At 27.5% G+C, this 26,061-nt stretch overlaps 2 protein-coding genes across 3 annotated transcripts; both read left to right on the top strand.

Moving 5' to 3' along the window:
* The first annotated feature begins 7,795 nt into the window (after positions 1 to 7,795).
* On the top strand, positions 7,796 to 9,440 carry LOC110627083. Its single transcript, XM_021773318.2, has 2 exons — positions 7,796 to 8,101; positions 8,256 to 9,440. The coding sequence occupies exon 2, from the start codon at positions 8,402 to 8,404 to the stop codon at positions 9,335 to 9,337; it is 936 nt and encodes a 311-aa protein (XP_021629010.1). The 5' UTR covers positions 7,796 to 8,101; positions 8,256 to 8,401; the 3' UTR covers positions 9,338 to 9,440.
* A 14,820-nt stretch (positions 9,441 to 24,260) lies between these two features.
* LOC110625901 (dof zinc finger protein DOF2.2) lies at positions 24,261 to 26,061 on the top strand. 2 transcript variants are annotated; one of them, XM_021771590.2, is made up of 2 exons: positions 24,261 to 24,571; positions 24,755 to 26,061. In XM_021771590.2, exons 1-2 carry the CDS (start codon positions 24,521 to 24,523, stop codon positions 25,655 to 25,657), a joined length of 954 nt encoding a protein of 317 aa, XP_021627282.1. In that variant the 5' UTR covers positions 24,261 to 24,520; the 3' UTR covers positions 25,658 to 26,061. The 2 variants fall into 2 exon arrangements, with proteins under 2 accessions (XP_021627282.1, XP_021627283.1); XM_021771591.2 differs by lacking the exon at positions 24,261 to 24,571 and adding an exon at positions 24,597 to 24,647.

The raw sequence follows: 26,061 nt of genomic DNA, 5'->3' as shown, positions 1-26,061 counted from the left end.
AGTCAAAACAAAAGTATTTGGGGGAGAGAGAGAGAAAGAGAGTGAGGGTTTGACATGCGTATTGTTTTTGGTGCTAAGCATCTCTGAAAACATGGTGACCAGCGGCGGAGGGAGGTGTTGGTTTCGTCTTCTTGGTTGGAAGGCGAGAAGAAAGCAGAAAGACAAAACTACCCCAAGTTGTGTTTATGTCTTTTATTTGATTTGGTTTAATAAAGGCAGTGGATTCGTTGCCCAAACTTCATCTGGGGAATGACATAATCCAGAGTGGAAAGAGCAGGTTTATGCCATTAAAGGAAATAAAGGGTAAAAAAGTAATTGACAGCAAACTAGAGATTGTTGGGTTTGGTAAGATTGCAGGAAAGGCCTAAACTTTGGGAATTGAAGTGAGAGGATGATGGATTTGTAGGTGTAATCATGCGTGAAATTCTTATTTGCTGGATCTAAAATAGAATATTTTTATATAAAAACTATACGAAATTAAAAAAAATAATTTAACTTTTATATATATATATTTAAAAAAAAATTGATTTATTTTTTTAATTATATTTATTTTAAAGATATTAAATTTCATTAAATAATAAAAAATAGCTGAGTAATTGTATTGAATTATAATAATTAATTTATATATTAATTACAATGCAAAAATGCAAAAATAATAATAATTTGAAAATAATAAAAATAATTAAATAAAATTTAGGAAAGGGAGGAATATATTGATATCAACATTACTCAATATGTCCACTTTCATACACTGGTTAAAGTTTTTGTATGGTAAATACTGAAATAACTATTGGCTTAATTTCTATGAAAACATTTTTTTACTTTGACTAATGTATCATCTATATCACATATTTATTACTATAATATTAATATTTTTTCTATTAATTTACTAATAAAAAAGTGGATACTTAAGACAGAAAATGGTAAAAGTTCATATTGAAAAAATAATTTTTTAATATTTTAAAATAATAAATAATTTTAAATAAAATAATTTATAAAATATGAGAAATAAAAATAAATGGAAGATTTATTATGCATAATAAATTTAAATATCACATCATAGAAGTCAGGAATATTTCCTGGTGTTACGCATGAACTGCAGCATAGTAGCAACATTAATAGCCTGTATTTACAGCCTAGCTAGAGTTGGCTGCGCCACCTTTTATCTAGTGCCACCCCTCCCCCGGAGTATTTGATTTAAATGGAGAGAATTAATCGAGTTAATTTAAAATTTTAATTTATTTTTTTATTTATTATAATTTGATTAAATTTTTAATTTTAAAAATTTTAATTTAATTTGATTTTAATTAAAAATTAAAAGATTAAATTAAATTGATAGATAATAATAATATATTATTTTTAATAATATTAAAAAATTAAATTATAATTAAAATTAAAATATTTTAAATAAATTTTAAAATATTAAAAATAAAATAAAAAAAATTATTAAAAATTCAAACCAATCAAATCAAATCGAATTGAATCAAATCGATTCAATTTAGTTTGATTTTTAATAAAAATCAATTCGATTCAATTTTCATAAATATTAAATTTTATATTTTAAATTTATTTAATTCGATTCGATTTAAAATCGAATTAACACCGATTCAATACAAATTAAATATTATTTCCAAATTTAATTATGTTTATATATATAAGCTTTATTTGGACTATTTGTAGGAGCTCAAGTGGGTGGAAGAACAGCAATCTGGAATCTTCATTGGATCATCTTCTTAAATCAAGTTTTTAGGATTTCAAATATTTGAGTGCATCTGTTTTCCTTTTACTTATGTATTTAAGTCTCTTTTATTTGTTTTAACTCTTTACTGTAATCAGATCTTGAGTTTCAAAATATCAATACCTCAAAATATTAATAAAGTCTATCTCTTGAAGAAGAAAAAAAAAGCAGTATAAGCAAAATGAGAATTCACAAACAGATATATGTTTATAATGGTAATAATTTTATAAATAGATGACTTTATAAATATATTTTATCATTTATTTATAATTTATTTTATTTTATTTAATTTTATAAATAAATTACATATTTATTTATGAATTCTTTTTATATCTATTTAATTTTATAAACAGATTATATCAATTTATAAATCTATTTGCATCAATTTAAAGTTACAAATAAATTATACATATATTTATATATATTTAATTTTATAAATAAATTAGATGTCTTTCATTTAAATTTTTAAATAAACTATAGGTTTATCTTTTAATTTATTTATATTAATTTAATTATATGTCAATTTATAAATTTATCTATATTTCTTTAATTTTATAAATGAATTACATATTTATTTAAGAAAGTATTTAATTCTACAAATGAATTATATTTCCGCTTATGAATTTATTTATAAAATGTGAATTTATTTATATCAATTTAATTTTATAAATAGATTATACATTCATTTATAAATTTATTTTTATTTATTTAATTTTATAAACAGATTATAAATTTATTTATAAAATATAAATTCATTTATACCAATTTAATTTTATAAATAAATTATACATTCATTTATAAGTTTATTTTTATTTATTTAATTTTATAAACGAATTATATATCTATTTAAAAAATCATCTATTTTTATTTAATTTTATAAATAAATTACTCATTTATTTATAAATCAGTTTATATTTATTTAATTTATAAACGAATTATAAAATCAGTTTATGAATTCATTTTTATCTATTTAATTTTTAAAATATATTATAAATTTATTTATATTAAGTTAACTTTAGAAATGATTACATATGTTTTAGAAGTCGGTTACATTTATTTAATTTTATAAATAAATTTTATATTTATTTACAAATTTATTTATATATATTTAATTTTATAAATAAACTATATATTTGTATGTAAATTTATTTATATTTATTTAATTTTAATCTCATATTAATAAATTATAAATAAATTATATATTTGTATGTAAAATTATTTATATTTATTTAATTTTAATCTCATATTAATAAATTATGAAAGATGAGATCCTCTTTCCTTTCAATTATTACATGAATTTTGGAATGCTTATATGGAACTCATTAGAAAATTTAAATATTTTATTTTAAAATTTTTTTATTAATTTTATTTTAGATATAAGTCCAATTAAAATTTTGTATTTTTATTCAAAGTTAAATAAATCCAATTCAAAATTTTAGATTAATTAAAACTATGATTAAATAAGTTTCAAGAGTCAAATAAATCCAATTCCAAAAATTTTAGATCAATTAAATTCATATATTATTACTCAATGATGAAATAAACCTTTATCAAATATAATATTATTTTTTAATAATAAAATTATTTTTTATATGATAAAATTTTATTTTTATAATTTTAAAAATTATTTATTATATCTATATATTTTTTATAATTTTTATAATAATTAAAAAATTAATATTTTTAAATTAAATTTATTTAATTTTAAATGAAAATATAAAAATTTAATTAAACTTATTTTTATTTTATTTTTAAACTCTACTTATAACAAATAATTTAAATACAAATTCACCATGACTCGGAACTCGAATCAGTAGATCTCTGACTCCTTGAACACAATCTATTCTTTGTCGGCAGCCGTAAACACCTGGTCCTTGCTTGTGTTACCACGCTCCAACATCGCTCTTTAATAGGAGGGTCCTTACTGCATAGTTTGACTGCGCTATACAAGCCAATGAATAAATTTTGGATACCTTCACCACTATTGGAACATCTTGATGGTCCGGCATATGATATGAATTCATATCACTGTGTGGTTGTGATTAAGACCCATTTCATGCATCACCCAATTATGAGCCACATGGGCCCATCTTTGTCTTTTATGACTTAATCTGTGGCCTTTATTAATAATAATCGCATTTGGTGGGTCTTTTAAGTAATGCTAGTGCAATGAGATTACCCTCTCAGCCCAACCGTAACACTCGCAAAAAATTTAATTTAATTAATTTTTTTAATTAATTTTTTATGAAGAAATTACTATTTAATTTTATAATATTAAAAAATTAATTAATAATTAAAATTAATAAAAAAATTAATTATAAACTTTTAAAACATCAATTATATTTTAATATATTTTTAAAATTAAAAAATTCATAAGTGAATTTTTCTATACAATAAAAATTGAGCAGTAATTATTTTATTTATAATAAAAAATTTTTAAAATTCAAGTGTATCAAATTCGAATTTAAGTAATTTTTAAATCCAAGTACGTTGCAAAGGAAATAAAATATTAATTGAATTAAAATAAAAAATTTAAAATTTAAATTCAAACAAAGAAGTGAAACCATACGGCCCCACGTGATTGCTTGCGCCAAATCGAAACAGGCACTAGCGATGATGAATTGAATGGGGGTTTCCCTACGTGTGTCCCTCTCCCAATGTTTTCGACCATGTGGGACCATCCTCCTGGAAAGGAGGATCATACACTCAGAAAATTAGAAAAAAAAAATATTTAATTTCTATAATTTAATAAAATTTAATTATTTATCTCTTAATTTTTACAAATATATTGAATAGTATTAATCTTTTTAAATTGTTAATTATTTGATTAAAAAATTAAATTTATTTTTAAATTATATATTAAGAATAAAAAATATTAAATTTTATTTTTCGATATAAATTTATTCTTCAACTATTATTAATAAATCTAATAAAACTATCACTTATAAAAATTTAAAAATATTAATTATATTATTCTCAAATTATTTGATTTTATTTAAATTTATTGGACTAAGATGAAATTTAACAACTTCATAGTTTAATACCAAATTTAGTCATCATGCTTTGTTGTTTTTTTTTTTAAAGGCATCAAAGAAACAAGACTGTCATTTGGACATTTCACCCAAGATAAATAATGCTTGACGGGCTGGAATAGAAAAAAAAAAACTCTTCTATTAAAGTCTTCTTGGCAAGTGCATGAGTTGCTTCATTATTCGTTTTTCTTACCCAAGAGAAGGTGCTTGCAATACTCTTCATAATTAATAGGTTAGTATGGAATGAGAAGTTGTTGCATGTCCAATCAAATATCAACCCTACCTGATCATGAACCAACACTATTGAAATTTTTTTATGGCTGCATCAAAATTAATCTTGATAAAATTTAGCGGTGGAGGTTTCCAACTATCAGGGGTCATTACATTTTTGTTCATAAGTGGTGATGGATTGTTGACTTCATTGAAAGAGTCCCAATAATTAAGAGCAAAAGTTACAGTATCATAAGGGGACTGATCTCTTCCATGAAAGATGAGCTCGTTTCTTGCTTTCCAAATGCTCCAAAAAATGAAAACTAGCAATCATGGTATATCTAGTTCAGCATTCACCCCTGTAAGTTGGTCACATAGTTCTTCCCAGCTGTCTTTGAAAGTTTCTCCATAAAGCATGGTTGATCGAATTTGAATCGGAGAAGTAAACTAAACGGCTGCCGCTTTGGGACACTTAAGCAAGATGATGCTTAATTGATTCCATGAATCCGCAGTGTCTACATTCAGGAGGAACCGAAGAAATTCTCTTATGAATAGCCATATTGGAAGGGAGTATTTCATTGAAAATACTCCAAAGAAAAATGGCTTGCAGTCGAGGATTTGGCATACTCCCAGCGAATTTGATGAGCTATGTGATAGCCGGACTTCACCCATTGGGAATGATAAGATAAAATTAGCATTTTCTTCAATGAAATTCTTTCTTACAAATCCACATTCCATGTATGGGATGAAGGAACCAGTAGTTAAGAGACCCAAAGTATATGTTGATCATGCCCTTCCTTAGTTGTTGGAGGATGAGGGAAAGTTTGAGGTAACCACTTGTCTGTTTTGCACATTACGGAATTGCCATCCCTAGCTTGCCACCCGATTCCTCCGTTAAGGATTTGTCTTCCCCAGAGAATAGTTCTTCAGCCCCATGAAGGATTATGCCCCTCCCTTGATTGCATAAATGACCCATGTGGAAAATATTTTCCTTTGAGAATGTGTGCGTTAGAGAGTATGGGAATTATCAATTATGCGCCAACTTTGTTTTGCTAGGAGAGCCATATTAAAAGTCTTCAAGATTTCAAAACCTCAGTCCTCCCTTGATCTTTGGCTCACAAAGAGAATTCTAAAATGCCCAATGCATTTTGCGTTGATTTTTTCCTTGGCCCCGCTAAAAATTCCATAAAATAGAATTGATATTAGCAGACATTGCATACACCAAAATAACTTGTAAAATTGATTTGATAAGAACTCTTCCAACTCTTTAAATAGAAGTTTCGCTTTCTAGTCCATATAACCGCTGGGTCTCTTTCCCTCTTAGGCTGGGCCAGAGCCCATGATAGCAAAGGTTGGCTCAAAGCTTGGAACGCCCCAAGGAAAGTCCGCCAGCAGCAGTGGACCGAACCTGAAGACATCAGCCGAACTGGGTCGCCTGCGAGCCCAGAACCTACTGTAATGAAACCAGCCCCGTGATGGAACCCAAGGACGGGCAGCAGGCCCGGTCTTTTCGCAGCTCTTCTTGCACGCGCACTGTAGGGAATTAAATGGTCACCTGACATGAATAAAGAGAACTGACACCACTGTCTGTACGGAGCTGAACGACAGAGACATGTATCACTGTAGCAGAAAAGCCGTTAAGCGTCACTAGCAAGTCAAGAGAGAAGGGATAAGGGATTCTCTGAGTGAGAGAGCTGACTCAACTATTGTAAATTCTATTTTCTCTGGATCTCAGATTATCAAACTCTAAAGATATCGTATTGCAATCCAAAGATTTTATTGGAGTGTTCACCGAAGAAAGAGATGTAATTCTCTTATGTAAATCTTGCAATGTATTGGCGTGAAAAATTAGGCAAGATTTGTGGAAATTAACTTTTTGACTGCTAGACTCTAAATAGAATTATATGCAAAAGAGATTGAGGGTCCATATCTTGCAGTTTTAACTCTCTCTAAAGAAGTTCTTTTTTATACAGTAAGATAAACTCTATACAAAATTCGAATAAAAAAGATCATTAGGGATCTCTTTATCTAAAATCTCTGGAGGGAGTTATAAAACTAGTCCTATGGCTATTAATCTGTATAAAATAGATAACTGTCATAACATATTTCATGATCCAAGCAATCCATTGATCATAAAAGGCAAAGCAAAATAGCATGCATGCAGATATGCCCATTCTACACAATCACGTAGCTTGTTAACATGGAGTTTGTGCCTTGCAATTTTTAAAAGAATGCATAATTTTATGATTAATTAAAATATTATCGAATACAATCATCATGCTTAGTCATTTATATTCATAACGGAAATTAAATAGTTATTATTTCAAATTGTATGATCAAATAATTATTATTTTAAAATTATAAAAATTAAATAATTATATTTTTGAATTTATAAAAATTTAATATTTATATTTTAAAATTATAAATTCTAGTTAAAAATAATGACATTTTAATTAATTTAAACATTACTAACTATTTATATAAAAAAATGAAATAATTAACGCTTTAAAATAAAAAATTATTTAATTTATTTTTAAAAATAAAAAATTAAGTAATTAATCTGATTAAATCACGATATAAATAATTAATTTGTTTTAACGAAATACATAATTACATGAAGTGAAGCCCAGCTAAGAATTTGATGGTCGACGACGAGTGTAGTCTTTTGGCAGCGCCCGCTAATCCAGTGAGAATGCATGGTGGATAGCCGCATGGGTGATGTAATCACCGCCTATTATTTTATACGTGGACTCAATATTTTTCATTCACTTCCTTTTTTCTTTAAGATACCTTTTCTTATTTATTCCTCTAGCCTTTTCCCTTTTTTTTATAAAAAAAAAAAAATTCCATTTTTTATATCTATCCTATGATTAAATGGCACACACGGCTTTGCACAGCCATGTGAGCTTCCTTTCCAACCAAATTCCTCGCACAAAAACATTGTACAAGATTTTGCCCATACCCCCATTTGTGCAGAAATTTGCTCTCTCTCTGTAAACTCTTGTGTTCTTTCTTTTTCGGGTTTGCTTTAGTTTCTGTTTTTTTTTTTCTAGCTTTTAAGACCGAGTCTTTCTCTACACTGCTTTCCCAGAAAATCTTACTCGGATTCGTAGCTTCTAGCGTATGTTTTAGGCAACATATCTATGGCTATTTGTCTTGTTTTCTCATTTTATGCCTTACCTTGTGGTTTTAAATCAATGTAAAGATTTTTACCTTTGGTTCCTTAATTGGGTTACTCTCTGTAGGACTTATTCCCTTTTCTGGTTTGCTTGCAGAATCATTGTTTGTTATATTGTCTCACTGATGGATTTTGGTTCTTGGTGAAATTAACTGATAGAAAGGGTCTCTTCTTTTGGGGATATTTTGTTACAGTTGAAGTCTAGATTAGTTGTTCTGGTGGCATGTGAATTTTCTGCCAAAGATGGCATCTTTCAGTGGTTTAGGAATTGGTTTGAGCTTAGTTTTTGGTTGCTTTCTTTTAGCACTTGTTGCAGAGCTTTACTATTTGCTTTGTTGGAAGAAGAGAGTTATCAAGAGAGAAGTTAAAGATGATGATTATGGCAGCAACTATGCAAAGGAATTCTTTCACCTAATCTGCTGGAGGAAACCTTCTTCTTTGCAAGGTAACAACACCATTGGAGATAAAGTGAGAGACCCAGAAGCTCATGGCCAAGAGCCAGATTTAGAATTGGGGACCAGCAAGGATTTGCTTCTAAAAGCTTTTGGTGAAGAAAGTGCAGAATCAGAGCTCATGAGACTGCACAATCTCTCAGGCCCACCAAGATTTCTCTTCACAATCAACGAGGAAACAAAGGAGGATTTGGAGTCTGAAGATGGGAAATCTAGGGGTGATAGGAGCAGAAGAGGGTCAAGAACAAGAAGTTTGAGTGATCTTATGCTGGCTGTTGACACTCCATTCCTTACCCCTTTAGCTTCACCACGTTTAAAGTCTCCTCCTTTAAATCCTTTGGATTCTTATCATCGACATGGATTCAATCCTCTCTTTGAATCATCAATGGAGGCAGAGATTAACAGGCTGAGATCTTCACCGCCACCAAAATTCAAGTTCTTGAAAGATGCAGAAGAGAAATTGTTCAGAAAACTAATGGAAGAAGCTGAGAAAAAGGCAGCCAAAAACAACTCCTCAGTTCAAGATTCTGTTATTAAACCTCCAAATTCAACGATAATAACAGAGGAGACAGAAGGTTCTTTCTTGCGCTTCATTGTTAGTAAAAACAACAAGGAAAGAGATCTTCTTCATCTCCCACAATATCCTTCAAGCTCATCTCAAGTACTCCCACTGGTTTCTTCACCAACAGCTTTGAGACCATTAGACAAGAAGCCAACTGCCCATTAATTTAATTTGTGCTAATTATAATTTTTTTTTTCACTGTTAAATTATTTTTCAAAATGAATACTTGTTCATTGAAGTTATGAACTTATAGTATTTCTTTATTTCATCTGGGGTGTTGAAAGATAGACAAAGCCTGGTTCTTCTGCAACATTTAATAGCAGTGGAACCTTGAGCATTCCAAGGTAAACTGACAAATTCTGCCATTAATGTAGTTAAGATATAGTTTCTGTCAAGTGGAGGAAGTGTGGGGTATTAGTTTCTTTTTAGCCATTATCCATGTCTGCTAATCTAAGTTATTCTGAGTAATTAGTCATGTGGTAGATGGGTGGCGCTACTATTTCAAATGCTCTGTAATTTGGTTTTTTTTTTTTTTTTTTTTTTTTTCTTTAGGCTAGTGATTCAATATTTTAATTCTTGCTGTTCTCCCTTGTCAATCTCAGGGATAGAGTATGCAATATTTGCCTTTCTCAAAGGGAAATAGAAAGTCTGCAGAAAGAAGAAGGCAGGATTAGTTAAGAGTTTGAATGTTGACTGTTGAGCCATGTAACTATCAAACCAGTAACACGTATAAAGATTTGTTCTCAATTTTTTTTTTTTTTTGTTATTATTAAGGCATTGTTTGGATGGAACAATTCAACCGAGAAACTTTTTACTTCTTAAAAGGTGTTAAAATTTTATTTATTTATTTAATTACTATATTTTCTTGACTCAGTGAGAAATCAAAATTTTTTTTATATTATTATCCATTTTCAATGCATGAAAAATTTTCACATTGTGTTTGGATAGAACTTAGAAGGAAGGAAAATAATGGGACAAAAATTTTATAAAAAAAGTAATAATTAAGAGGAAAAATATTGTTTTTATAACTGTGTTTGCATAAAGGGAGAAAAGTATTAAAAAGAAAATAGCTTTTTTGAATAATAAAATTTTAATTCTAATTCTTAATTTTAAAATATAGCCTATAAAATATAGAAATATTTTAGTCATTTTAAAAATTTTCCTGTCGCTTTCCCTCTAATTTATTGAGAAAATAATAGGTGGAATATAAATTTTATTTCTTCCGCAATTCCCTCTTAAACTAAACGTGAAAACATGAAAAAAAAAATTATTTCCTTTTATTTTCTCACAATCCAAACACAATATGCAAGTGGATGAAAATGGGAGGGGGAAAGAATAACAAAAGAAATGCATTTAATATATAAATTGAAAATTTGAAAAAGATAAAAGTCTATTCAAGAAAAAGGACAAAAGTAAAGAAAAGAGGAAGCAGTTTTTAAGAGAGCTTTTCAGGCTTCTACCTAAACAACAAGAAACGTCCTTGTCAAAAGTTGCCCGCCCAAACAACTCTTTTTCTAATTTTTACAACACATCATCAACATGCTTCTCATCAATTTTCAAAATTCTCACACTTTGTATTTTTCATTTTTAATTTATTATCATAAATTTTTTCTTTTAATTTCAAAATTTCAAAAAATAAATAGCGGAAAGCAAGAGTCCATCGATAGCTTAAGAGATTAGAGATTATAATTGATGTTGATTTGTTAACTTTTTTTTCTTTTTTGAAATGGATTGATTTGTTAACTTTAACGTCTCTAATTTTAAACTTTGATTTTACATTTATCTTAAATAGTCTTGAGAATTGAGGTCTCTTTTGTCTCAATTTCTTTAAAACCTACCAATACTCAGCCACTTCATGGAAAATCCCCAATCCCCCATCTCCCGTTTGACTTTCCCTTGAAGAGATATGTTGAGTTTAATTTTGATGCGATTGTGAATTTAAAGGCTAAGAATGGATGTTTATTATTAGTTGTTAGATCATAAAAGCAATCCCTTAAGCTACAACTACAAAATTTTTTTAAGGCGTTACGAATCTTTTAATTTTAAAAATTCTTACTTATAAAAAAGTGATTTTTTTAATTATTCAAAAAGATTTTTAAAATTATTTTTAGTCATGATATCTCTTTAAATATCAAAGATTTAATTAAGAATATTATATATCTTACTTTCTCTTTTTCTTCGATCTCCTTCGTTCATTGTTTTCGTAAACAAAACTGTACACTTCATTCTCTAACCGTAAACGTCATATGTAATCTAAAATTATAAATGTGTTTGTTCAAAATAGTTTTATTTTTGGTTCTATGCCCTTAAATTGTATACTTTCAACTTTTGACTTAAAAAAAAGTGTAGACTTGGGTGGCTACAGTGATAATAAATAATATAATACATTCAATGTTAGAATCTTGATAAAGAAAAAAGAGATAATTCAATTATTTATAATTTTAAAAAATAAAATCATATTTTTATTAATGAAAGTGCAAATGTATTAAATGTACCGATAAGTTGCACTAAAAAGTAGTGCATTGAATCTCAGCAAAAAGAAATCAATTAAATCACAATTTTTTAAAAAATGGTATTCTTATATTAATGAAGGTACACATATACTCAATTATTTTAAATTTATGATAAATAATATTACATTCTTTTAAAAAATAATATTAAAATTTTAGAGTTAAGGGTTAAATTGTGCGCATATAAAAGTTAAATATAAGTTTTAAGAAAATAAGTGTGTAGAGATATACATTTTAGTAAAGTTTCTTTCTGTCTTCTTCTTTCTCATTTTCCATGAAAGATGATATGAGTCGATTGACTATCAATAAAGAAAAAGATGTTGTTGTCCCTATTAAGAACTCCAGAGATATTCTGTATGGTGAGATGTTTTTCACATACAATCCAATTAATTTTCAGAATATGTAAATCTTTTTGACAGATTTATGATAACAATTCTCTGACAGTTATTGCATTGAAGGATTTGATTTATAGTTACAAGCCGAACATTTTATTTTTTATAGAAACAAAAACTCTTAGTTCTCATATGGAATTTTTTTGTAATTTTTTATATTTTGATGGTTGTTTCTCAGTCAATAGACAAGAATTGGGAATAGATTTTTCGTTAATGTGGAAGAGTCATTAGTCTGTTTCTGTAATTGACTTTTCTTCAAATTTTATTGATTCGATTGTTTCATAAGGTAATGTTCAATAGAGATTTACTAGTTATTATGGATTTTCGGAATCGCAACAACGACGTCAGTTTTGGAACCTTATTCGAGCTTTATCTTGTAGAAACTCTCTTCCCTGACTTTGTTCGGAGACTTTAATGATTTATGCTCAAAAGAGTAGTATTTTTGCCAAATTATCTTATACAGGAGTTTAGACAGGCACTTAATGAACATTTTTGTCAAATTATCTTATGCAGATGTTTGATTTTGAATAATTGTAAACCTTTGTTAGACTCTATAACTGATATTTCTGTTAGATGAGTTCATCGTAATACTATTCTAACTGCTCATATTTTGGCTACAGAATCTATAAGTATAATCGTCTCTCCGTTTGGGATGATATCCCTCTTTATTTGATGGAATTTTATTAATACAATAAGTTTTGCTTTAAAATATATATATATATATATATATATATATATAATAGAATAAAATTCACTAATTAATATTTTAATTTTTAAAAATATATTAAAATTTCACAATATTTTAAAAAAATTATTAATTTTATAGTTAATTATTTTACTATTTAATTTTTTATAATTTTAAAAAATTTATTAATTAATCTCTTAAATTTTAAAAAATTTACTAATTAATCTCTTCACATTATAGAATTTAAGATTTTTTTATGATATTTAAGAGTTAAAACTAACAGAGGGACTAACTAGTAGGTGTGAGCATTGGATCGGTTTGATTTAAAATCAAATCAAACTAAAAACTAAAATTTTAGTATTTATAAAAATCAAACCGAATTGATTTTGATTAGAAACTAAATCAAACCAGTCTGATTCTGTTTGATTCGATTTGATTTTTAATAAATTTTTTATTTTCACACTTTATTTTTAATATTTTAAAATTTAATTGAAATATTTTAACTTTAATATGATCTAAATCTCTATATTATTGAAAATAATATACTATTATCACTAATCGGTTCGGTTTGATTTTTTATTTTTTTATCAAAATTAAACCGAATCAAAATAACTAAAAATTTTGAAATTAAAAATTAAATCGAACCAAAATGAATAAAAAATTGAATTAAAATTTTGAACTAATTCAATTCGATTTTTTTTCGATTTGAACTAAATACAATTGATCATGCTAATCGGTAGAATTTTAAAAATATTAAAAATATTTTAAGATATATTAAAATTGAGATATTAATTAGTTATTTTTTATATTATATATATTATGTAATAATTTTTCTAATAAAAAATAATGCGCGAAGCAGTGATAATTAAGGAATCACAGGTTTAAAATGCCTAAATATTATTTTTAAGTATAATTAGTTCAAAATAAAATATAAATATCAATTTTACCCTTTATAACAATCCTATAATAATTTTATTTAAGGTGTTTCAAAAAATAAATAAAAAAATTACCTTTCAATACCAATCAAAACTTATTTTACTAACACCACAAAAATTTAGTCTGTTTGAACAATTCCAATTAATCTTGTCTTTCTTATATAATAATCAATATAATTTTTATAAAGTTAATATTTTGAAATAAATTCAACTCTCTCATAAATTCGATTTTTATAATTTTTTTTAATATCGTAATGGTATAAAATATTACTTTAATATATAAATTAAATTATAAATTTTAAAATAAAAATAAGTGAAATTACATAAATATTTTTTATATATATTAAAGAAAAAGTGCAAACTAAAGGTCGAGAGTCCAAACTGTAGCAATTTATTTATCTTGATAATTTTGAAATTAAAATAATATAATTAGATTGGGTATGGAATGGTAACATGCGTCCATGTGAAACAGGGAAATGCCTGAAGTGGTCCATCGTGGAACTCAATTCATTTGGTCCCATTCCATCTTTCCTCAGGTTTGGGTTTCATTTACTTTAAGATTTCTCTAATTTGTGAATTGCCAGCTGTTCAATCTTAAATTGTTTTTGTGAATTAATAAATTTAGCAGAAAATAATTTTAAAAAAAAATTAAATTCATGATGTATATAAAAATTATTCTTGAATGTGTAGAAAAAGCCAAATTGAACATCATTTCACAGATTTTGAAAATGTTGGTTTGAGAATCTAGAAATGTGCAAAGGTGGGGACCAACTAATTTTGAAGTTGGCTGGAACTTTCTCATTGTCTAGTTTTTAAAAGAATTTCCACAAAAAATAATCCTTTCTATCACTTGAGAAGAAACGCAGAATCAAGTCTTGCTTAATTGGGATAGGTGGCTTATCATGTAAACAAATGGTTCTATAAACCTTTTAGTTGAGTGACTTGGAATTTGGATTAACCTCTGTAACTTGTGATGATGATTAGCATCAAGAGATTTATCATCTTAAAATAAGATACGGTGAAACTAAAGACAAATTAATTTTAATTTAAAATTTAATTTATATTAAAATAATATATTATAATATAATTTTTAATGTTTTAAAATTTAAAAAATATAATTTAATGTGAATTTAAATGATGAGAAAGACGTTTCTCTCTTTTTATTCATTTTCTTTTTGTTTACTAATATTAACGATATCTAACGATTTTTCTGCTATAATACCATCTGTCTCTATCATTCAAATTCATACGTACAGACGTGTTAGATTTTTCTTTACGTTACGCGGCTATTTAATTTCCTTGACACGCATATAGATAGGGTTGTGAATTGACGAAATCAGCTACTCTCCTTCACGTCATATCATTGAGCTGGATTATTTTTTCACTTGTCTTGGACTTGCAATCGATCCGGCCCGTCTTGCGTATCCAGAATGAGGCTTAATGCGTTAGATTGGTCAGCTAAATGAAGGTTTCATGGATTTTAAAATAATATTATTATCTTCAGTTTGGCCTCTTTCAAAGTAGACGAGATCCGACAACTATCAATTTTTGAATTAATATTTTTTAATTATATTTAGAAATTATTGTTATTTATTAATTATTAATTAAATTATAAAAAATAATTATTAAAATAAATTATTAACTATTTTCTGATAAGTTAAAATAGCGATAATTGTGGAAAATTTACCGTCACTTATGGTGGATGTGATTAATGTATTGAGTTAGAAGCTAATGATGGGATTTATTAAGCCAATAATTTTAAAATGAAAAGATATCTTTCATTTTCAAGAAAATTAAAGAAATAATTAAAATGGGTTGATTAGTCTGACAGCTGGAAGTAGTTTTAGAAAAAAAATCAATTTATAGCCCAGCTGTTTTCCTCATAATTCATAAAACAAGTGAGCTACCTAAGCCTCTTTTCACACTCTTGTGTGAAAATGGCCTTTTTCCCATCAAAATTGATTTCCCATTTTCAGGTTTTGTCATCAATTAAAACATATTACCTAATCTTATTATTTTATTTTTACCTTAACATCAAGGGTATTCTTATTTTATTTTTTATGCATTAAAATTAAATTTTTACATGATTATTTAAAAATATTTTATTTTATATTAATGTAGTTGAAGTGTGCTGAATGGAAGGATGAGATGGTTGACAATTATGGATAGTCAATCGGAAATTTACTAAAAATTATGAGTATAATAGATTTTTTAAAATTAAAATAAGTATGTAAGAATGCGTAATTTAAATTTATATATATGGTTGATGATTATATTATATGTTATATTATGTTAATGATAACTCTGTTTTATAAAAAATTTAATTGGCTAAAAAAAGAGCGAGTTTTAATAGAGTATTAAGTGCTATGATGTCGTGATCTTTCTTATTATAAATAAGAGTTAAGTTCTTAGCGTATGATTTTATTTTGTATGACAATTTATCTTATATTTAAGACTTAGTTTTTTATTGTGTGATTTTATTTTATGTGACAATTCATGAATTTATATATTAATTTCATATTTTTAATATAACTAACATAAATTGACTTTATGCATTTAAAATTATTTCATATCACTGTATATTAAAATTAAATATTGTCCTATTTTAAAAATAGAATCCTTTATATTGATTTTATGCATTTAAAATTATTATGGTTAAAACGCTCACAAAAGAATCAAAATTTTAATTAATAAAAAATTAAATATTTTAAATTTTAATGTATATGTTCAATATCAATTAAATTGTTATAAATGTGTATTTCATTGTGAAAAAATTAATAATAATTTAATTGTCTAATAACATATGGAAATGAACATTCAAATTTCAAAGTTTTGACCTCTTACAAATTTGAAATGTCCAAATAAATATAGCTAATTATTCAAATATTATCTGTGTGTATTTACAGAAAATTATTTAAGCTTATAATTTAAAAAAATAACGGAAAATTTGTAATTTAATCTTTGAAATTTATTAAAATTTATAATTTAATTTCTATTTTTTAAAAATTAAATAATTTAATTTTTAAAATTTTATTTTATTAATAAAATGTTCGGAAGTCGGTTTAGAAAAAAAAAAAAAAATCAATTTTTAGCCCAGCTGTTTTCCTCATAGTCTTATGTGAAAATGGCCTTCTCCCCGTCACATTGGTTTCCCATTTTCAGGTTTATTGATATATTATCTAATTTCATTCTTATATTTTTAACCTAAGATCAAGGAATTCTTATTTAATTTATATGTATTATAATTAAATTTTTAAATGATTTAAAATTATATTATTCATATCAATTTGATATATTTAATGTAATTACCATTTTAATTGCATCAGTAATTTGATTATTAATATTATTCTTATATTTGTAATCCATTGAAAATTATTATCACAACAGAGTTCAATCTTAATTAATAAAAAAATATAAATAAGTTCAATATTAATTTAATTGTTATAAATGTGTATTTGATTGTGGAAAAATTTATAATAATTTAATTTTCTAATAATAGAAGAAAGTATACATTCAAATTTCAAAGTTTTGACCTCTTATAAATTTTGAAATATCCAAATAAAATATTGTTAATTGTTTTTTGTATTTGACATGTTTGTTATAATTATAATATTTTAAATATATTATCGATACATTATATAATATTAAACAGATGTAGTGAATTCAGCTCCCACCGAAAATAAATTAGAACGTGATATATTTATGAAAAGTTTAATATCGATAGGAGGCTCGAAACTATACTAAATTTAAATCAGATCTAACTCACTTAAAAAATTAACTAAAAACAGAAGAGGATCTAAAATTAAATTACAAAAATTAGCTCGAAATCTTAGTGGTTCCTTCTCATTATCTCAAAAGAGAGGAACGTCTAAAACTTTGGGCCTCCTTACAATTTCAGCTAAACCCAGACCAGTGAAAAAGCCTATTAGACCCTAAAATCCAATGGTCTCACATCTTTGGCCCATTAAAGATTACTTCACTGTTTCTGATTTTGGGGTATATTTCATAGCGATATTCTGAGTCATTCACTGAGCCATTAACGCAAAGGAAATCAAGTGCTCTTTAAAGTGGAACTTTGTGTATGCCCAAAACAGAGTTTAATAGTTCCTTCTCTAGTTTAAAGAGAGAATCATTCTTTGTTTTTTTTTTTTTTTTTTTTTTTCACTTTTTCTTGAGACCTCAGTAATTTCTTTTTGCCTTTTCCTGCTTGTTTCTAGCAAACTTTCTTCTCCAAACTTAGAGATTAGGTCTTTCCCTTCCCACCTTCAAATGAAGTTTTATGTTAAAGTAAGTATATTGTAGCATGTGTTAATAGCAGGTGCAATGCTATAAAGCGAGTGTTTTTTGAGATATGCTCTTTTTTTTATGTGTTGCTTTAGATTTGCGTTTTTGGTGTGATTGCTTGCAGGTTGAGCTCGGTAGCTATGATTCCCTGTCAACGTCAACGAGAAATCAAGCTCTCCATTGAGGGGTTGCATCTTGTTAGCGGTAGAGTTACCTCAGAGATGTTATCAATGCCTTTTTTTTCGAGTAAAAGATGCCGACTAAAAACTAATCTCTTGGCCGGTGGGTTTTTAGTCTCTTGGTTGGTGGATTGGATTTTGTTAGAGCAATTTCGTCAAGATTTCTTTGTTAATTAGGAAATAATTCGCACGAATTGAATTTTTTAAGAAACATATTGAGAGAGAATTAGATTTAATTAAATAATGTATAGTTGATAAACAAAGATCGATTTTTTAGCAAAATATGAAATATATCATTAAATATTCAATATGATTCTACGAGATCTAATTTCATTCAGGGAATGAATTCTAGCCAATTAAAGAGATCTTCTTATCAATCCAGATATCATTTTGATTACATTAATCATGAAAATTCAGAATATCACAACTAAAAAAAAATTTAATTTTTTAGATCCTTATTTTTTTTAAACAGAACGAACAGATAAAATCAAACTGATTATTTTTAGAGACGTAACCAATGCATTCTTTGAATATCCGTCTCTGAATAGTCACAAAAACATGTTAAGAGCTGTACTTCACCACTTATGTGGTTTCCTTAGTTTTAGATCTTCCTCATCACTTGGGTTCTGCATGCTCGTTGATGCTTTGGACTAACTTAAATTTATAGATATCCCTAGACTAATGTGTTTTTCTTCTTTCCATGATTGTGTCCTGTGCAAGTCTCAATGTGAAAGACAATGAATGCTATCTTGCTTTTGGACTCTTCCTAAGGCGGATTGATTCGATTCTCATGCAGATTGATCTAGCGGAGTTAGGGCTTAAGCTTGTGTATAAATTCTAGATTGAGTTAGTTTTAGCTTGTTTTTTTTAAGAGTTTGGATTTTTAACTATGGGCTTTAATGTATTTCTCTGTTTTAATTATGATAGGTTATAAATATGCATTTTGGATTGTATTTTAAACTCTGCCATTTCCTGATATATCTTTGGCAGAAAATAAAATTATTAGTTGATTATGGGAGACAAAGAAACAAAAATTCATATCAAACATCTGCCATTTGAATCTCAAAAAATTAAAGCACATGGAAGGGGACCTCCACTCTTTAAATTGACCTTTGATTAACGAACTTGGCCACTGGGCCATCAAGCTCTATACGTTAAACCTACATGGGGATATTTTGCCCATCCAATCCCAAAAATTAATCCATCACCAATGTTATGACCTGTACGTCCCCTTTCTTCTCCACAAAAGAGGGCAGGGAATGGAAAAGACAAATCAGACCAGATTTGGAGGGATTCAAATGGAAAAAGCAAAGCTTGATTAGGTCAAAAAAAAAAAAAGAAAAATAAGAGCTTCCTAACTGATCGTTTGATTTTAAACAATACATTAAAATAACATTTATATTTTAAAAGTCTATAAATTAATTTTGTTATTAAATATTATAAAAAAATTAAAATATTTTTAATATAAAATGATCAATTAATAAATTTTTTATAAAATTAAGAGGTTAATTAATAATTTTTTTTAAATTATAAAAATTAAATAGTAAAATATTTAACGATCAAAATTAATATGATAACTAATTAATTAATTTTTTTATTAATTATTAAATTTTTTTAAATATAGAGAATAAATAATAAATTTTTTAAAAAAAATATAAATTGATCTTATTTTATAGATTTACAAATTGGAGTTTAGATAGTATTTATATTTGAAACTGTTCAGACTAATTAATATTAATATATAAAATAATCGACTCTTTCACCATTATAAAAATAAATTTAAAATAACAGTAATAAATTATTATTTTATATATTTTAATTTTAATAACAAGTTAATAAAAATGGTTTGAAATTTGTTACATTCATTATATTTATTTTTGCCGTCGAATATAATTTTGTTGTTGAGTATAAAAATTATTTATTTTTTGATAATTAATAAAAAATATTATTAAAATTATAATTTTATTAAAATATATTATTATATATAATAAAAAATAAATTTTTTTATGACAATTATAAATGACTGCAAAAAATGTAGTATTAAGAGTTTTAAGATAAAAATTTCATAACCATGGCTGAAATATCGCTGCTAAATTTGTTGTCTCTAACACTATGTATGGATTGTGAGAAAAATAAGATAGAAAAGAAAATTAAGAGCGAAAAATAAATATATTTTTCACTTTTTCATATTTAACTAAGAGAAAATTGAGAAGGAAAGAAAATGAGAATAAAATAAAATTTATATTCCATCTACTACTTTCTCCCCAAATTAGGGAGAAAACGTGAGAATTTTTTTTTAAATAATTAAAACATTTTTATATTTTATAAATTACTTTTTAAATTAATAAAAAAATCCCAATATCCAAACACAACTGTAACGAATTATTTTTCCATCTAATTATTTTTTTTTGAATTTTTATTTTCCTTCCTCCTATCCAAACACAAGGACATTTATCATTGATAAGTGTAGACAAGTCCAAGTCCTAACCAGATGGAGTTGTACAATTATGTTAATGCATGTGAAACTCGTGTGGGCCTTTGTGGGTCTGACTATAACTTTTAGAAGCAATAAATCTTATTATGGGCTTTCAATACCTCATATTCACTGGTCCATGTCCTATTGTTGATCGTGGCTCACTGGGTCCATGTCCTCTGTTTTTTTTTTTTCTTTTTTTTTTCTTTTTCCTTCCTTCCGATGAATTTTCTTGTTTGAATCCAAATCATAGTTTCAAAGGAGCAATTTGGACAATATATAGAGCAATGATTTATTGTATTGTCCATTCAAAAACCCATGGGCAATTTTGCCCTGCCTATCATCTATTGGCTTCAACTGCTGGAGAATCATAAAGGGTGGGTGCCTTTTTATGGTTTTGGTCCTTCAAAATTTAGGCCTTTGAAACGTCCCAGAAGCTATAAAGCAATTGATAGAATAGAGAGCATCTCATTTATGTCAGTTTGCATGTGCAATTATGAAGTAAAGTTTCCTAATATCAAAATTAGGACGTACCCACTTAAATCACAAACAAAATTCTTGCATGCAATTGCAAATTTATAAATTAATTTGTACATTTGATAAATTAAAAATTAAATATTATATTAATATGTATAATAACATTTTTTTAATTACAAATAATGTCTTAATTTTAAATTGTATGAATGTAAAAATTTCTCAAATTGTAAATTAATTACAGACCATAGTACTATTTTTTGCAGTTTATCAGCAACATTGCCTGCTGCCTGACCCCTCCTAGGTCACTTGTATGTATAAACTAAAGTAGATATTTCAATTTCTTGCATTCCTTTGGGACCTCTAACTGGGACAGCCAACAGCTTTTTTCCAATTGAAGTTTTTTGATATTATTATTATTATTATTTATGGACGAAATATATATAGGATAAAATATATTAGTCAGTCTATGTATTTTACATGATAAATTTGATAAATTCCCATTACAACTAAAAACTAAGCATTGTTTGGAAGAGAGATAGGGAGGGAAGAGAGGCAAGTGAATATGGGGAAGGCTGCAAGAGAGGTTCCTTTACAACTAGAGGGTCTCCACATAAGAAGGGGGGAGGGAGGGAGGTTGGCTTTTAGCATCAAAGTGAGAGAAAAAGCCTTACATTGAGCAGAGGAATTGGATTCCTCCACCACTTCCATTCTTCTGATTTTTCTCTTTTATTAAACATTTCCAAAGTCCACGTTTCAGATCAAATCAATCACCTCCCATGCATTTTCTCTATATCCTATTATCTACCATTTTTTACGTCATTATATTTTATAATTTCTTTTTATCACTTCATGCACATGACCCCTCCTTATATATTTAGGTAATTTGTCTGTTTTTCATGAAATTTAGTATTTATTAATTAGTAGATTTCATATTTATAAGAATACTCTTGATTTTAGACTGACTGAATCTATTCTCACAAAGTTTAAGGATCATCGCTCAGTCGATAATGTCCCAAATTTAATTTATTTTTATTTATGTTAATTATTTTTTTCTTATTTACCAGTCCATATCTTGTGATTTTCAATTATTAATTTTAGATGAAATAATAGGTGTATTATACATATTATTTTAAAATAAAGATATTATGAAGAATAAAACATAAGGGAGTAATTAAAGAAAAAGTAGATGGAAATGGAGAAGAGATTAAGATGGAGGTGGCGGTGGCGGTGAACTGTAGTACCGTATATATTCCGTAGCGATTATTTTGTTAGGGCCACAGAGGAAGTGTTCTGTCTGACGTGGAATGTAGAATTCCCGACCATAAGCATCTGATGAGTAAGATCGACGCGTCTTCGCTATGGGTATTTTCAGCTTAGCTGTGTTTAAGGTATTTTAAATTTATTTAAATATATTTATTATCGGATAAATATATATATATATATATAATAATTATATAAAATAATTTTTTTATCAAAATTTATCAGGACAACAAAAATATCTTTATTATTTTTTATTTGTTCAAGTAGGCTTACATATACATCTAATATTCTGGAATATTCTTTGTATCATTTATGTTATAATCACCTATATAATCGTTCTATGTACTAAGTTGAAGATTCAATGAAACATTTCATCACTTTCAAACATTAACAAATTTAATACGTTACTTACATTAAATCTTATTTTTAAATTAAAGTAATTGAATTTTTCATTTCAAAAGAATTAATTAATAAAATCAATTAAATTAAATTATTAAAATTTTTTTATTTTTAAATAAAGGGTAGAGAGTTATAATGCTTCACACCAATTTTTTTTTATATAATTTTTTTGGTACGATTATTTTTGAATAAAATTCGAACTCGAAATTTTTCGATCGGTGGTAATGTGAGTCTCCTTTACGTGGTGGACAGTTGACTCGTCCAAGGATTGGATGCTATGATTTTGTGAGTGCAATGCAAAAACCACACCAACCCAAGTTTCTTGCTTATCGGAAAATGAAAAAGGAACAAGAAGTATGCATGAATTTTATTTTATTTTATTTTATTTTTTAAAAGTTCTAAAGTATAATGACATTACTTTATTTTATCTTTTTGACAGATGGACTTCCTTTTGAAATCTAAAGCTAATAAATTTAAATTTCAAGTGCTGGGGTCATGGCCTCTTCCTTTTGGCCCTAAGGAAGGTCCTTCTAGCCTCCAAGAAAAAGAAAGAAAGAAAAGAAAAGAAAAGAAAAAGAAAGAAACAAGAACCAATCACTTAATACTGTACCTAAAATGGCTGGTTTATTTCCTTAAAACCATGAATATGTAACAGGATCATCTCCACTAGCAAGAAGGTTGCTTAATGAAGAAGATATGTTTCCTTCCATGTTGCCCCTTAAAAAGAAAAGTTTCCTTCCTAATTATCCCTACAAACAGGAAACTTGCATCACTCATCATCTACTCAATTTGCAGTCTTAATCTTGGAAAAAGGAAAGAAAAAAGAGTATAAGAAAATAATTAAGAGGAATGCAAAACAAAAAAATATTAAAAGGAAAGACAAATTACAAATAGGTTTTATAGTATGATTTTAAAAAAGAATAAAAGTTGATAGACATTTGAGAGAGATATTTTTTTTAAGCAAAAAGGTGATGAAGATGGAGACTAGAAAAATAAATGTAAAACTTTGGTCATCTCTCTAGTAGTTTTACGTATATACAGCAGCTAAATCACTTTCATAAGATGGAAACTGCTGCGATTATATTCAGCACTTATTAGATGCAAACAAAATATGAACAGTAATCACAAACAAGGACTAATTAAATAATAAGAAATTATTATGTAATCAATCAGAAATATTGCAAACTACTTTTGCTTTGCAGTATAAGCAGAAAGATGATTGGTGAGGCAAAAGGTAGCAGTGTTACAAATTATTTGGAATAAGTATAAATCAAAGATTGAAATGTATAGTTAACGTGCGTCTCCATAATTATAAATCTTATTTACGTGGGGGAGATCCCACCACCACAATGGACAGATAGTGATTATTTGCTTTTCAATGTTCATCTATCTCTCTCTTCCATGCATGATTCACAAAACCCTTATTTAAAAAAAAAAATAAATAAATTTAATCTTGAGCACTAAGAACTTAGTCCAAAGGCATCCCAAAGCTTATAGATGAAGAAAGTCTCTTCCACTCAAACCCTAAAAATATAATAGAACAAAAAGAGATGATGAGAACGAGAGAATAAAAGAGAGAAAAAATAAGCAAAAGCTCTTCTCTATCTTTCCTTCATCTTCCCCTTTAATTCTCTTTTTTCTCTTGCTTTCTTGGCTCTGGTATTCACTTAGTGTGATTCTCCACCATATTTTCTTTCCTAAAGACCCATCAACTTTTATAAAAGAAAAAAAGATTGAAAAAAAAAATAAAAACCATGGTTTTCTCTTCAGTTCCAGTCTATTTAGATCCTCCCAACTGGCAGCAGGTAATGTTAATTTTCTTCAATTTCCATCCACAGCTTCTTCTTTTTCCCCTGCCCAAAATAAAAAAGAAAGCATATCGTATAGATTATTATTCGTATTCTTTCTTTTATGATCTTTTTCTTGAATATACCAGATATAATTTCTCTTTAATATGTTTACAATTCTTGAAATTTTTTTACTTGCAGCAAGCAAATCAACCAGGAGGAGCTAGAAATGAAAGCCCCCAGCTTCCACCTCTTCCTCCACCTCCTCATGTCGGCGGCGGTGGAACTGGATCGATTAGACCTGGTTCGATGGCTGATCGAGCACGATTAGCTAAGATACCACAGCCAGAGACAGCCCTAAAGTGCCCAAGGTGTGAATCCACCAATACCAAGTTTTGCTATTTTAATAATTATAGCCTTACTCAGCCCCGCCACTTCTGCAAAACATGTCGGCGATACTGGACAAGAGGCGGTGCCCTAAGAAATGTTCCCGTTGGAGGAGGATGCAGGAGAAACAAGAAAAGCAAAAGCCAAAGTAGCTCAAAGTCTCCAGTTTCCAGTGAAAGGAAAATGGATCCAAATTCAAGCTCAACAAATGCAATCCCCTCAGATAATATTGGTCATTTGTCTCCACAACAAAATCAATTACCTTTTATGAGCTCTTTGCATAATCTTACTCAATTTGGTATTGGAAATCTTGGGTTAAACTTCGGAGGAATTCAGGAACAAATGGGAGCCGCTAGTGGTGCTAGCGGACAGACTGATATGGGCTTTCAGATGGGAAGCAATTCGGGAATGAGTCCTGCGATTTTATCAACTGGAGTGCAACAATTCCCTTTCTTTGAGCCTCCACCTACTGGATTGTACCCATTTCAAAATGAAGGTGTTGAAGCTTCGTCTTCCATGTTAGGAGATAGCCAGCTCCGATCAATGAATTCTCGCTCTAGGGTTTCTCAGTTGGCTCCAGTGAAGATGGAAGATAACCAAGGGTTGAATTTATCGAAACCATTTCTGGGTATTTCAGAGAGTAATCAATTCTGGAGTGGAAATACTTGGACAGATTTATCAGGTCTCAACTCTTCTTCCTCTAGCCATCTCTTTTAGCATTGATCTATCTATGCTGATTAAAAGAAGAAAACAAATTTATCACGTATGAGAGGCTTGATCCTTCACTGCTGTGTAGCACTAGTTAATAACGATAATTGACACAAAATTAAGTTGCATGCAAGTTTCCAACTCTTCAAAAATGGCGACATCGCATGAGGTCAATGAGGAACCTCCACCTCTTGAATATGATCCATGGAGATCGAAGCAAGAAATGGTAGAATGTCTATTTCAAATTTATTATTACTATTTTTCGTTTGTTTGAGTTGTGTTTTTGGTCTGTATGTTATGGTTTGTTTCAGAAAGTGCGTCTGTGTCTGTAAGGAAGAAAGAGAGAGGTGTCAATGGTGTTTGTTATATCTGACATAATGAGCTAGTATCAACATATAACTTGTATTTGTCTT

Source organism: Manihot esculenta, chromosome 11 (genome assembly GCF_001659605.2).
Source record: "Manihot esculenta cultivar AM560-2 chromosome 11, M.esculenta_v8, whole genome shotgun sequence".
In the NCBI taxonomy this organism is placed as follows: Eukaryota; Viridiplantae; Streptophyta; class Magnoliopsida; order Malpighiales; family Euphorbiaceae; genus Manihot; species Manihot esculenta.
The sequence above is the reverse complement of the archived record's forward strand: the minus strand, read 5'-3'. Positions and strand labels throughout refer to the sequence as shown.

Bases quoted from the DNA above. Each gene is read 5' to 3' on its own strand.
- LOC110625901 (XM_021771590.2), top strand. From the start codon at position 24,521: ATGGTTTTCTCTTCAGTTCCAGTCTATTTAGATCCTCCCAACTGGCAG. The intron at 24,572-24,754 runs GTAATGTTAATT...TTTTACTTGCAG, and splicing joins ATCCTCCCAACTGGCAGCAG to CAAGCAAATCAACCAGGAGG.
- LOC110627083 (XM_021773318.2), top strand. From the start codon at position 8,402: ATGGCATCTTTCAGTGGTTTAGGAATTGGTTTGAGCTTAGTTTTTGGT.